Source organism: Epinephelus lanceolatus, chromosome 4 (genome assembly GCF_041903045.1).
Source record: "Epinephelus lanceolatus isolate andai-2023 chromosome 4, ASM4190304v1, whole genome shotgun sequence".
In the NCBI taxonomy this organism is placed as follows: domain Eukaryota; kingdom Metazoa; phylum Chordata; class Actinopteri; order Perciformes; family Serranidae; genus Epinephelus; species Epinephelus lanceolatus.
Genome location: NC_135737.1, coordinates 19,632,737 through 19,647,984, shown reverse-complemented (window position 1 = coordinate 19,647,984; position 15,248 = coordinate 19,632,737). Strand labels below are relative to the sequence as shown.

The 15,248-nt window shown below is 39.4% G+C and overlaps 1 protein-coding gene across 1 annotated transcript; it reads right to left on the bottom strand.

The window, feature by feature from the left end:
* Positions 1–49: 49 nt before the first annotated feature.
* On the bottom strand, positions 50–13,422 carry nek8 (NIMA-related kinase 8). Its single transcript, XM_033630861.2, has 15 exons — positions 13,338–13,422; positions 11,887–12,092; positions 11,189–11,421; positions 10,938–11,069; positions 10,491–10,699; positions 10,314–10,393; positions 10,030–10,214; positions 9,398–9,545; positions 8,789–8,865; positions 8,507–8,624; positions 8,207–8,357; positions 7,514–7,677; positions 7,057–7,209; positions 4,951–5,109; positions 50–2,139 (listed from the first exon to the last, which is right to left on the bottom strand). Exons 1-15 carry the CDS (start codon positions 13,382–13,384, stop codon positions 2,111–2,113), a joined length of 2,091 nt encoding a protein of 696 aa, XP_033486752.1. The 5' UTR covers positions 13,385–13,422; the 3' UTR covers positions 50–2,110.
* Positions 13,423–15,248: the final 1,826 nt, after the last annotated feature.

The window sequence follows — 15,248 nt, the reverse complement described above, 5'->3', positions numbered from 1 at the left end:
CACATCATTGCATGACAACAGACATAAAGAGCACATCCACATATTTAGATCATTTTTCACCTGCTGTATTGCCACTGGATTACATCATCATTACATCATCAAACAAGACAACAATGGTAAACGATCCATGTCCTCAGAGAAGGTGTGAACACATCTTAGATTGGGAATAATTACATAAAAAAATGTGATTTTATATGAGAATCTTGATGAATACACTGGAAGAAAATGCATATTAATCTGCAGTCTGACTGTAATATAATAGTTACAATACGCCGACTGATAACAGCTCTGTGAAACTATATAATAATGGGGGCTGTGGAGGCAGAATAAAAGCAGCGGTAATCAGACTATCAGTTATACCATAGGTTAGTTATTAATCTTAATGTTAATATGGTGATGTATAGCTTGTTATATCATAAAGTTTATTTCCAGACATCCATTAGCAGCCACTTGAAACATCATGTTCTCAGAAAAAGTCAAACATCACTGCTTTAGTCATCTCTCAATTGTGTACCATCAAGTTTAAGCTATCTTTTAATGTCAATATGAAAAAATCTGATGTACTACAAAGATTTCACTCCGAGACACCAGTGATGGAAAGTATATTTACTCAAATTCTGTACCTAAGTACAATTTTTAAATACTTTACTTGAGTATTCCAATTTTAATGTACTTTAAATCTGCTACATTTCAGAGGCAAACACTGTGCTTTTACATTATTTGGCAGCTCAAGTTACTTTGAAGATTCAGAGTATTAAACAAAAAAATAAAATCATCAGTACATTACGATGTATTATTTTAATCAAGTATATAAGAAATATAAAAAATACCCCAACGTTTACAAGTTGTAACACTAGTGATGCTTACACATTAATGCATCAATCATTATAATACAAATAATCTAATCTGAAATAGGCCATTCTGGATAATGAACACTTGTAGTTTTATATTTTGATTAAATACTGATGTACTTTTACTTAAGTAAATTACTGAATAGCTTGAAACAGGGTGTTACTGCTACTTTTCCTCAGTAAAATATCAGAGTGCTTCTAACACCAGTTTGGCAGTCATGCTAGGACAACAGTTTACACAGTACATATAGCATTGCATTTTAAATATAATACATATTACAGTACATACTGTAGCTCTCTCAGTAATCACTCATTTACAATATTGTGCACTTAATTACTGTCCACTGTTTTCTATGAGTGTCCACAGTGTCCAAGTGTGATTTTATGCTTCATATCATGCCCACAAATATTGCTAAAATGGAACCAAAACAATGCAATCTGTCACATTTAATAGATGTCAGCGATTAAGCAAAACACTGATGATGTATACATACGTGTCCATATACTGTATACTGTTCCCTGCAGATTTAACTATTGAGTGTCTGTTGTATAGGGAGTAGTAAACAAGTGAACGAGTGAGTCATTTATCCTGAACAGCACATCTTTATCTGGTTTGAGCGCTGCAGTTGAGTTGCAAATGTATCGGAGGACTAAATATAGCACAATGTGAGTGCTGACGATGTGATCGACACTATTGCGTTTGGTTCATTTGACTGATGAGTTGCTAAACACTCAAGTGGCTTTCATTCTTTTCTCTTCTGTGCATTGAGTCTTGTCATTCACCAGTGGCTTACAAGAGCTCAAACCAGTTTGACTCTTACTGGCCTTTATCAGGCTAACTCTGCACGTGAGAAAGGACAATGGCTCTCCACATGAAAGCTGCTTAATGACTTCCTGTAATCCATCTTTAGAAACTGTGTTACAACATTCCTTTGTCTAACCTGTTGTAAGATACACCTGCTGCAACACACAGGGTTTGACCTTTTCTATGGTTTGCTGCGTGATATCAAACCATTGAATGAAACAAACATTCATTCCTGGAGAGCGAGAGAGAGAGAGAGAGAGAGAAGGAAAAAAAATAGATAGAGAGGAAGACCAAGTGAGAATCTGAGGCCGCAGCTGCAGTATGAAAGGGAATCTTTCAACTGCAGCACAGACGGGCCTCTGGGAGGAGTTATATTCAGAGAAGCTTCACCTCATGCCACTGCCAAGCTTCATGACGACCGCTGAGTGGGTGTGAGTTCGAGTTTAGGACAGAATCATCTTGGGACAGGTTCTTCAAGCAAAGCTAAAACAGGAAGGAGGAAGGGAAAAGGGTGAAACATCAGTAACAGCTGAAATTACTAGCCGATCAATCGATTAGTTAATTGACATAAAATTTGGTGATAACTGACAATTGATTTCAGTCATTTTACAGCAAAAATACCCAAACGTCAGTGTTTTCATTTTCATTGTGAGGATTTGCTGCTATTCTTCCTCACAGATTAAAGTTCAATTGATGTCTTTGGGTTTTGGACTGATCGTTAGATAAAATGTGGGATTTAAAGACACCACCTATAATTGAAATATTTCAGTATTTCCTGACATTTGTTTGACAAAATCATTATTCAAGTAAATGAGAAAATAACCAGATGATTAATCAATAGTAAAAAATAACTATTAGTCGCAGCTCTGAACATCTACACGACTTTTGTTGTTGCACAAATTACCGTAGACCAATAAATCAATTCACCAATAATGAGGCTGACAGTTAATTAAATATCTATACAAGCTTGTCTGCATGTTCTATGACCAATATGAAACACGATCCTACTAGTTACATGGCTGTACAGTTAAAGGAACAGTGTGTAAGATTTAGGGGGATTTGGGGCATTTAGCAGTGAGGATTGCAAATTGTAACCAGCTGAATCTTCTCCCGGATAGAAATCGTTGAGTGTTCATTGTTCAGGAGATTTTAATCGGGAGCCGTATTATTTGCAGAGGTCTCTTCCTCTCCACATTAAATGAACCAGGTAATTAAAACCTGTATAAACACTGAAAAAATCAGTTTCACGTAAAAAAAAAAAAAATCATTTCGTTTAGCACGTCCCAGACAGGCCACTGTCCCAGCACCTACTAAAGTGTGCTCACATATTTGCTCTGATAACTTCATGTCTGCTCACATTCTGTCTGATCCGGATGTTCAGGAATTATTCGCAGAAGTCTTTTCCTCTCCAAAAAAGAACATACCCAGTGATTTAAACCAGTAAAAACCAGTAAAAATGTGCGCTCACCTTTTTTCTCTGACAACCTCAGATCCAAATGTTCAGATGTTTTTTTACCAGGAACCAAATTATCTGCAGGGTTTCACATTAAAAAAAATCAGTTTTTCCATTGCTGTCAACGCGGAGTGGCTGCTAACTATGGTGGCTGACGCGAAAATGCAAATGGCCCTATCAAGAGCCAGTGTTTGGTTTGTCCGTTCTGGGCTACTATAGAAACATGGCGGTGCAACATGGTGATCTCTGTAGACGAGGACCTGCTCCCTATGTAGATATTAACAGGTCATTCTAAGTTGATGATTGTACACCAAAGAAAACATACTTATATTCCATTTCTGCCAATATATCCCCCTAAATCCTACAGACTGGAGTCTGGACGTTTATAAACGACACACTGTTAAAAAATCCCTATTACATTTTTGTTGTTTTAATTCTTTTTCTCACGTTTTTCAATTTGGCATTGAAACGTTGTACTTCTAAAGTAATACAATTGAAAATTGTTGCCAGTCCTCAGCAACAGAAACTACAATTACAGTCTTTTTTACACTCAGGCATAAAAGATGTGTGCATGTTTTCCACACAATGTCTTGTTCAGTTATGGGTTTTATACATGAACTGTTAATTGTCTGTCTTTAAAAAGTTGTGATGAAGACTTTTAATGTCTGATGACTAAATGAGGTTTTAGATGCTTTTAGACAATGCATACTTAATATCTGCTGTAAAACCTGCCGGATTTAGAATTTCAAAATGTGCAGAAAACATGGAAACATTGGTTTCATTTTTATAACGACACCTGAGTCTCACAAGAGACAAAAGTCTGCTGTTCTCACAAACACCCGACTATGCAGGAAAACAACCTCACAGACCAAGTGAAGTTTCTGACTCATATCAGCCTCAGCACAAAACTCTGATTTTGTTGGTTTGTTAGGAAGCTTTAAATAAGCCCTGCCTGCGGACTTTTACTCCCTGTCTACTCATGATACAGGATGCACAATTCTTTAATAAAATCAAGGTGTTAGTGAAAGTTAAGTGTTCACACACTGCTTTTTCTGTACAGGAAATCATACATAAACACTGCTCTAATGAGGCGTATCAGTTTCTGGTCTGGTCTGATCAGTATCACCGACCCTGCTAATGACCTCTATAAGAGTTTGTCCATGTTGGTCTCCATGTCCTTGTCACATGGTGCAGGTCGACCAAACATTTAAACAGCAGCCGTGTAGCCTGTAGCAAGGATTACCAACATCTCTGTTACTTATTAACTTGTGATGCAGTTTAATCTTCTCTAAATCTGCAGCTATTTTCAATTTGGAGTGTAGGGGGACGATTTAATCCCACCTTCACTGTTTTTCAGTTTTCATTTGAATCTGGCTTCTGCACTGTCACTGTTTGGAAAAAGAGGGACAGAATGCTGTTTTCTGTTCCTCTCAGTGAGAGGTCTATGGCCATGTCATTGATTTCAGTCTACAATCAACAGCCACAATGCAAAATTGGACTATATTATTTCATTTGGCATGCAGGGAGAAGGGTTTTGATAAAGTGTAGCTGAGAGGAAGTAGTTTAATTTAAACAGAGCACCTGTGACTGGAATACTCGAATATGTATGACTGTATGAAACAAAGCTATAGTCATGTTTTTAGCCAATGAGCTTTCAAATTTAGAAATAAGTCTCAATTTCTTGATAAACATGCATCTCTGTCTATGTTATCGAAAGAAGCTTGTCTCAAGTTCAGCCTGGGGATCTTTCATCTGGGGATTAGCACTCTCTCAGTTACATTTTACCACCATCCCAACATCTCACAGTGTTTGTTAACAAAGGCTAATAAGCAAAATATTACGTTTCACTGCCAGCAGAGTGTTGCCATGACAACAAGCCACAGATGTCACCGTGAATGGGTGACTCTCATCAAGCTGCACCGCCTTCGGTATCCCAGAATCCTCCTCCTTTCTACCGAGGCGGCCACGGGCCCCCTTCCCCCAGGTGTACACCTCCCCGTCTGTGGAAAGGAGAAGAAGCTGGTCACCGTTTCTCAGGACAAATTAATCCACACAAATCTTAAACTGACAGCTCTGCCTCTCCTGCAGTGGCAGCATAATGACTTTATCTGGAGGAAAGCTGAACAAAGACTTCCCTCAACAAAGAAAAACCTACAGGCATGACTGCCACTGCTGGCTTTCTCTCCAGGGAGCCAATCGCTGGCACAATATGACATTTTACCCCCAAAAACACACACTTACTGACACAAAAACACACACACATCTGTTACCTATCTGTTAACCCATGTGTTTAAAGAACCAGACCAATGGTTCTGTATGTTTATCCCATTAGCTAAAAACCCTGTAGAGTTTACGTTACTGCTAACCATTTTTCCAAACCATACCATATGTTCTATGTAACCACTAAACTTACAGTTCATTTTAGTTTGACGTATAAATAAACTTGCAGAAACTTGAAACCTGAAACTTGTTTGAGTAACAAAATCAGTCCCAGCAAACACTTAATCAGCTCTGTTTTTGAGTTAAAGTTACGCTACCTAGTTTGGTCACATCGTTGTTCACAGGGACTGTTTGAAACTGACTCTCATTGAAATTCTCCTCTTTTCCTCCAAAGCAGCTAAACCACAGATATCTGAGAGATGTTGTCTCAACTCAGAGCTGAGATGAACCCTATTGTGTTTACTTGTGCAACTCCTACTCATACATATCTCTAAACAACTTGTTTAAGTGAGGGATTAACAATGAGGGAAAATAGAGTTTGTCTTTTTTGAAAATGCTTCCTTTGTGCACAAGTGCTTGTTCAAAACTTTTGCAGAGCAGCAACCATTTTAATGCAAAACCATAACATTTACATCATCCTTTCTCACAGCATATATGCGTGCTTGTTTTCTATCTCCCAGGTAAAATTACCAGACAACATGGGTCGTGTATGAAATGCTTTTCAACAGCTGACTGTTTCATGTTTCAGACAGTCAGGGTTTTCTTAAATGCACCAACAAGATGATTACAAATCATTCCCTGCATGCAACAGCATCACCATGAAGTGACTTCTAAGGGCTCTGCACACCTATCGTACATCCTCACAGGTCATTTCACCTCATTCGGCTGCTTTGACAGGATTTTGCACTCCATCCATTTCTACATGGAACGGGATGAGACACACTTGCTATTGGTTGTAAAATGACCCACCTCCTTCACTACATGCAGAGTTCAATCTAACTGAACTGTGACATCCAAAATCGCGAGGCTCTCATTGGTTTGACCTCTCCTTTAGGAAATGTTGTTTGTTCATACCCTTGTTTCATAACTGCAAGGCAAAATATCACAAGTAGTGAAGAAGGGATGATGTTTGGCTGCAAGACTGTCAGAATGGACAGACAACTGGCACAGAGGCATACAAACATTTTTCTGTGCCTTTCGCTGGTCTGTTATTGTGTCAAAGTTTGGCTCAAGGAGAAGTCTTGTTCTGAAATCTCTATTTGGATGATTTCAACAATGGTGAAAAGTCAGTGAGATTTCAAAACGAGACGTCTCGCACAACTTTGACACAATTACAAACCGACCAGCAGAGGGTAAGGAAAACCATTTCATTTCTCTCTTCATTTCCCTAAAGTTGTCAGACACTTACAATAACAATCTGAGCATGCAAAAACAAGTACTTCTCATGCACAATTGCCAAAAGGGATTACATTTCAGCACATTTCGCTGCTGTGGCTGCAGTGGCCTCTCTCTATACAGGACCGATTTCAAAGATGGTTGTCTCCATTGTTCGTTTAGACTCAAACATGGGAAATTAGGGTTGAGTTTCAAAAATACATAAGGTCTGTGTGCTGGATTGATATCTCCTGTTAGCTTTATTGCACCTGTTACAGCGAAACGAACACCTGTGGAGGGGTGCCGGGCCTTTAAAAAACAGAGATCAAAATATCATATATATTTTGACTCACCAGTTCCGATGGCTAAGGTGAAAGCATCTCCACAGGCAGCCACGGTGATGCCCTGCAGCCCCGGCACCGGGTATGGCACTCGGCTGCTACGGCGGGAACTACAACCCATCTGACCATGCTGGTTGCTGCCAAAGGTGAAACAATGACCTCTTTCTGGACAAGGAAAATTCAGAGAGTAATAAAGTTTTGGTAATCAATATTAGTGTTAAGACTTTGACATAACAGCTTGATTATTAGCTGCCTCATTTAATGCCAGAGGTATGGTTATAAAAGACTGCATTTCTTTTCTTCATGTTTGTTTAGCATTAGCGTTACTGAAGATGCTGAACATGATGGAAGTGATCTCTCCAAGCAGCGTATCACTTAATCTGGTGCTGCAAAAAACTCAGAGATGTATAAGTTCAAAAAAGTCTACTCAAAAATGTGATTTGATAGATAAATAATGGGAACATTTTACCTGTAACAGCAACAGAATGGGCTGTCCCAATGTCAATATGAACAATCTTCTCACTGTCGAGTGGGGCTGACTGGACAGGAGTGTAAGAATGGACTTCTTCCACCTGATTCGAGGGATTTGGTTCCTCTCCAGCTGTTATTTTATCCAGCCCGAGCTTGTTGAATCTGACCGCAAAAAAATCAGGGTACTTATAACAAAGAGATGAATAGAGAAACGTTATCTATTCTATTCTTTTAAACCATTCCTTTAATATGTATGTTCATCACAAAACCCTTTAATATCTTTTATCCCTGTCTCTTCATCTGCTGCAGGTAGCTACTAAGCCATAGGTATTTCAACAATGCTCCTCACACACCTGAAATGAACACTGTTTCATTTACAGTTGCTTCGCCCACACAAGCTGCTCTACATCCTGTCCTGACTACTTCTTTAAAAGCAAGAGATTAACAACGACAGAAATGTGTTTGTCATTTTAGGAGAATGCTGTCTCACAGGTTGTGCACCATGGAAGTATCCCTGTGCATAATCTTCTTTAATTAAACTATTACCACCACAACCACATGAACAAGTTTAAATATGTACATACAGTGCCTTCTCATTACATTTGAAATGAGATGTTTCAGCGCTAATCATGTCAGTCAGTGACATGTTTATTGAGACTAATGGCCACAGTTCTGGGTGGGGAGTAATTACCTGTTGCTTCCACATGCCACAATGCCGTACTGGGTGCTGATAATCATGGAGCAGTCCACTCCACACATCACCTTTTGGGCCTCAAATTCCACTGGTAAACAAACCTGCTGTGGAGAGTTGTGGGTGTCTTGGGTGCCTAGCCCGAGGCGACCTTCCACACAGAGGAACAGAGACAAGGACAGAGACCCAACAATCAAGCTGTGTGCTGAGATGCTCATCATAAATCAGTCACAAACAATAAAACTCCAAGAGATGAATGCTGAGATAGATTGGAACACAACTGGTTCATTTGCAATATACCATTGTCTCCTCTTCCCCAGGCAAATACTTCTCTTTCATTGGTCACAGCGAGTACGTGGGAAGCACCACACGACACCTGAACCAGCTCATAGCCGAGGAGTGCTTCAACTATCTTAGGCTGAGAACAAAAACAGAGATAGAGAAGAGTCATTGTGATAATCTTTACATTACAGATTTTGTTGTGTTAGACTGCATCATGTTTTAGGCAGGTGTATCTAATTAAATGGCAACTGCATGTATGTTTAATATGATTGTATACTCCTTTGAATGGTGGACACAGACCTGCGTTACATCATTGAAGTTACCGTGTCCCAGGCAGCCATTGCTTCCACTTCCAAATGTCATGATAATGCCCCTGTCTGCAAATTGAAAATAAAAAGAAAAGATTAAACACACTATTAGTTGATGAGTGTAGGTGTATTCTTATGTGGACAACACAATGCCTCTAATCTTCATCTATGAAACGCTAATCTGTGTCACTACAGTGAAAAGTGATGAGAGCGAGGCAACTGAGCTGAGAGGTAGGGTCTTTAATCCTGTGTTATCTGCTTTGCAATGTTGGATGGACCAATGACAGCCTGCTAAAGCACACTGACTCACAGAGCACCACAGTACAAGCTCAAGAAAAAACACTTCCAAACTGCTTGGCAAGCATGGTTTATTTTACAAGTAGCCCCTATCTGATCACGTCTAGAATAACAGCTGACTGTATCCACACTTTCATATTTACGTTCAGATGCTGCGTCAGTTTTTTACAGCCATGTGTTGCAGCGTGTGAGGGCAGAAAACAAAGAGTAAACGTTGCTTTCCATCAGCAGAGCTGCCTGCTTAGCTGACCGGGCACGGATATGATTTCTCTGATGGTTATACAAAGCACAGCAGCTCACCAACCTGTCATGCAGGTAGTAAAAAGATCGCCACAGGACACAGACTTGATGGTGACTCCAGACTGACCCTCAAGGAAACGTGAAATGAACTGAGGCTGCATCTGCTCCACCACACCGGGCAGACTGGCCTCACCGGACCCCACTGACGGAGCCTGTGACAATAAATGATTATTAGTCTCAATGGGGGAAAAGGAGTAGGAAGTTAATCCTTTCCTGTAAAACATAAATAACAAAAAATGTTAAAAGAAAAACCCACCCTCTGATACATTATTAGGAATCATCAATCTGTGATGTTCTGCCTTCCAGCAGTTATTTTATTATTAAGTACACGTACTCCCCAGCCAGGCTTATTTTACTTCACATTTCCTAGAGTTTCTTAGAATCCAGAAACTTCCAATCCAAAAACATCCTTTCAGGAAATTGATGATGTCTCTTTGCACTAAAGCAACTACTGCCTCTTCAACACTGGATTCCACCCTCTCACGTGGCCTTTGAGTCTACATAGAGACTCTCTAAGGTGCTGCCACATAACGAGATATACCATCTATATTTTTGAAAGATGAAAAACACCTACTTGTAAAAACACTTATAAAATTATAAAAGATACATTGCAAAGAAGTCAAAAAACACACAGACCTCCCATGTAATCAGACGGCCAGACTTGGTCACCCCCATCTTCTGAGTTCGACCAAGAGAAACTTGGAGCACCTCGGTGTTGAGCATTGGCAGGCGGAGAGGGGCTGAGATTCCACTTCCCCATGTGTAAACTGAGGACAGCGGGAGGGAATGCACCTTCCCTGATCCTATACCTACTGATCCATCTGTTTAAACCCAAGACATGACAATCACATGTGTAATTTCACCATTATCAGCCTGCTACAGATGGGTCTGTTATCAAATAATGATATTATGTGCCTGACCTCTGGACCTGTTGGTAGGAACTCTCCCACCTGGTCTACCTTGAGGACCAGTTTGTACAGTAGACAGTGGTTTCTCAATCCTGGAACACAGAAGAGGAGAGAACTCCTTTCATGGGATACAGGAAATCTTAATGTCAATCTCACTTTAAATGTTTTAGTCATGCATTAAGGCAGTACCTGCGCATTTTGACATTGCCTATATCTGTGTAGAGATTAAGAAGAGGCCTGATGCATATGGGAAGAGCCATTATTTCATTAAGTTGTGGCCGTTTAGATGGATCCAGATTGAGCATGTTGAGGATGAGCTGTCTGAGTTCGGGGCTGTACCGGTCTGAAATTGGAGCAAATGTTCCGCTCATGATCTTCAGAACGAGGGCAGGTAGATTCTGAAAACAAAGTTAAAGAGTGTTATACACTTAAGTAGAAAATGCATTGTAAATACTTTCAAAAATCCCCAATAATCTAACCAAAATCCTTGCCAAAGGAGTATGATTTTCACATTAGTACCCCGCTGTGGATTTAGTGGTGAATATACTTCTAAATCTAACACAAATGCAGTATTGTTTAAATCACTTCATCCAAGTAAGCAGGGGATTTTTGTAAAAAAAAAAATGCTTTTCATACAGCAGCCTCGAAGGCTCTCTTAAGGCTTGCTAGCTCATAGAGCACACAGCCCAAAGCCCAGATGTCACTCTTCTGGTTATACGGCTTTCCCTCACACAGCTCTGGAGAGATGTAGCACGGTGTCCCAACCACCTGCAGATTGAAAAGAAGGAAGCATTGACCTTAGCTAGCACGTGTTAAAATTCAGCCTATCAGGGTATGTATGTTGCTGAAAGAATCACAGTTCCAAACCAAGGGAAAAATCAACTCACCGTGTAGGCTTTGCTCTTGCTGACAAGGATTTTGGAGATTCCAAAGTCACCAATTTTGACGATCATCTGGTGCTTGTCAAGAAGAATATTCTGTGTCTTAAGGTCTCTGTGCAAGATCAGTTTGTTGTGGACGTGGTACAGTGCAAGTAAGATCTGTACAAAGAAGTGAAGGATGGTGTCCTCGTCCAGCAGAGAGTTACAACGCTTCTGTATGTAATCAGCCAAAGTTCCACCTGCATGAATTAAAACCATAACAATTTAGGAAACAATCAAGTTACTGGGCTGAGTGAACAGCAGTGAGATGATGATATCAAAGTCAATAAGCAAAAATATATTTTAGAAACACAATTCAGAGCTTTAGGTGCCTGAACTGCGAATGTTTGGTGTTTAGTTTGAACACAACAGCAGCTAAATAGCTCATCTGAGGATTTACGGCTGAACACTGGCTCTGGGTTTTGTTGCATAATTTTGCACAAAGTGACAGCAGTCTACATTTTTATTACCTTACACCTTGTAATATAACAGAGAAGTTACCTGATCTCATTGTCCTACAAAATACCACCACACAGGCTCACACTAAATGCTGACATGGGAACGAGAAAAGGTATGGAGCCCTAGAGCACTAAACTATGGGAAAAGTGAACCGTTAGACAATGAACAAAGAGGAGTTATGTAATAAGATACTACAGTAAACTTACCTGGTGCATACTCCATAGCTATCATAAGGGCCTTGTCTTCAAGGAAGTTCTCATAATACTCTATGATATTCGGATGGTTGAGCAGTTTCAGGACCTGACACTCGTTCTGAGCTGCCAGGCGCTCGTCTCTTGACATCTGCTCCACTGGGATCTCCTTCAGGATGACAAAGGCCCCATCACTGCGCCTGCGGCACAGGTGAACGATCCTGACAGGGGAGGAAAATGAAGAGAAATGTGATGTATAGTTTGTTCCATAAATGTTATAGTAGGATGGTCTTTGGTTGTTGAGATCGGATGTGACAGTTGTGTTTTTGACAAACAAGCATTTTGTATGATTTCAGCAAATAAAATAATAGAAATCTGCAAATAGAAGGGAATGAGTATGACACTGAGTCAGTGGTGTAGAAGTACTTTGTAAGTCTTTTACTTGTGTGTGTTTTAGCACTAAAATGCAACATAGCATCAAAAGAAACAATATTCTTTAGATCACATGTGAATATTTACTATGACAGTACTTTTAACTGTACTGTATTTTAATGTTTTATCTAACCTAGCAATTCCATACACTGCTGGGTTTGTGGTCAACAAACACAGCGCCTCTATTAGCTTATTTCTGTATGTGTCAGGAAGGGTGGTGGGTGTGTGTCAAAGCAATCACTACACATGTAGCACAAGGATATAATGTACAAAAATAAGGGTTTAAATTATTTTCTTTATCCTGTATTAAGTCAATAATGTTGACAGACAAAAATAATTGAAAATTGCTTAGAAAATTCTCACAGAGACGCATTAAATCTCGTATCTTGTCAGTGTTAGTATAATGTATAACAAAGTGGGAGTACTCCAATAGAATACCACTTTAACAATGTACAGTTGTACAGTACAGAGCCTGAGTGAATATATTCAGTGACTTCCCACCTCTGCATATTGACTTTAATCATGTTCAATAGTTTTAAACTGATTTCAAACTAAGTAAGGTTCGTTAGTCAGCTGATGTTTTAGATGTATCTAGTTACAGTGTATCGTTTGATAGAACTTTTCCAGCTACTTACTGTCTTTTAACAACAACTGTGTCTTTCAAATGTCAAGTATAGCCACTAGTGATTCAGTGATATGAATGCAGATGACTTCGATATCTACCGTAGCAAAGTAAAAACTTTTGAAAAGAAAAAAGCCTAAAAAACTGTATTTGACAAATTGTTCAGAGGTTTGAAAACTAGTCTGGCTTTCGCATTAAGATTAAACACGCAGTTAGCTAAAGTGAACTTATTTTTTCCCTAAACTTTTCTACACGGTGGCGCACTTTTGACGGATCCCGTTACATTTTGGGGATAACGGACTTCTAGCTTTCTTAACTTTCGCCAGAACAAAACTGTATTCTCTCACATACAGCAGGAATAACAGATGTGTGTTACATTAAACGGCTACTAAGTGTTAAAGTCAGAGTTTACCCAAAGGCTCCTCTTCCGACAACTTTGATTTTCTCATATTTCTCCATCGCTGCTGCTCCCAAACGTTTCCGCCGTCTCCTGGCAACCCATCCCCACTACTACAGCAAGCATCAAGGGACATTAAAGCGAAAGGCGAAATGGGAGTTTTATGGTATGTTTTCAGTCTCTGTGAAGAGCATATCTTAAACAGAAATCTACCACAGTATGTTGCAGAGAAGTAAGATATATAGAAAAAGAATAAACAGTAACATATGCCAAGATACAGACAGTGTGAAGAGTATGAACACGTGCAGCAGTTGCAGTAGGCAAAATAATGGTGCAGGTATAGGTACAACTCATGGCAACAGTAAGGCATTATATACAGAATCACTTATGAATTTCTGAACAGGCCTACGGGGCACAGGCACAGGGTCCCAAAGTGTCAGGAGGGCCCCCCTGGCATTCACCTGCAAAATGTCACTCAACACGTACTGATCAGGAAGATACACATAATGACTACAAAGAGATGCAAATTAATTTAGAAGAGACACAAAATGACAACAAATGACTAAAATTATCACAAAGAGTAACAAAATGACCTCAAAGAGACACCTAATGACTACAAAAACACACAAAACTATCCCTAACAGAAACGAAACATGAACATAAAGTGAGACACAAAATGACAAAAAGAAGCATCAAGACTACAAAGAGAAAACAAAACAAAAACAACAACAACAAAAAGGAGACAAAACCATCACAAACTCTGTGTGTCTTGCTGTGCTGTGCTGTAAGAGAGTGATGGGACCTTTTGCATGTCTCTACCCACGGGCCCATTGACTATACATACACTACACTACATACACTATAAAGTATGGACAGCACTGTTGGTACTTTATGTTTTTAATATTGTTGCAACATTTTGACTTGTGGTAGTAGGACAAGAACAGGTGTTAACATCAAGTGTCTTAGTCAGTCATGACAGTGTGACTGCCGCCAGCATGCACAATGCCAGGACCCTGAAACTGAAGCAGTTAAATGAAATTCAGCCGTTGTCAGTTTTATTATTTATACGTGTGCTTTTCCTACAGTGACAAATCAAAATGTTTACCTTGAAAAAGACCAATAAAATAATAGTAATTTCTTCCTGCCCCTGTCTTTTCATCACTCTGTTTTGTAATGACCTGACTTCTTACAATACATTTTGATTTAATTGGCAAGATATTCTTCTGCTATAGTTTATGTAGCTTCACTTTGCTTTTTTCTAAAGTCATTCATTTTGAACAGGGTGTCAGTGTTTCATTAAACATTAGAAAATGTACAGGTTTGCAGCTGCAGTGATCAATGATAAAAGCAAGAGCAAGGAATAACAATGAGTAATCTGACTTTATTTTGTTTGCTTCATTCTACAGTTTCCACTTTTTACTAACAGATATCCAGTTTGAAGTGTCTTTATCTAGATTTTGTAGTCATGATGAAAAAAAGAAAGAGGATCACAACCAAAAAAATATCATCTCCTTTCCAAAGAGTTAAACAGTATTTTAGGTTACAAACTGCTTTTGCTGCAATATATCTAATGTAATGTCATTGGTACTGACATGTCAAAAATGTATTCAGGACACTGTTGTCTAACAATTGTGGCAGGAAACAAACTAACTGAAGTGAAAACTGAAATGGAGACAGTGAGGCGATATGAGAAACAGTGAGACAGATGTGATTAGTGTAGCGTCTTGAGCATGGACCTCCGATACTGTAGCATTACATCCAGACGCCTGGTGATTATAAAGCGCCTTCCCTTGTCTGAGATAAGCAGGAAGAGGGCTGCATGAGCTCTGTTTCCCCTCTCTGCCATGATGGGGATAATAAATGCTTTGTGCTGTGACAAAGCCTGCTCTGTGTTGTGCTGAAGTGCATACCTCCACTATTATCATC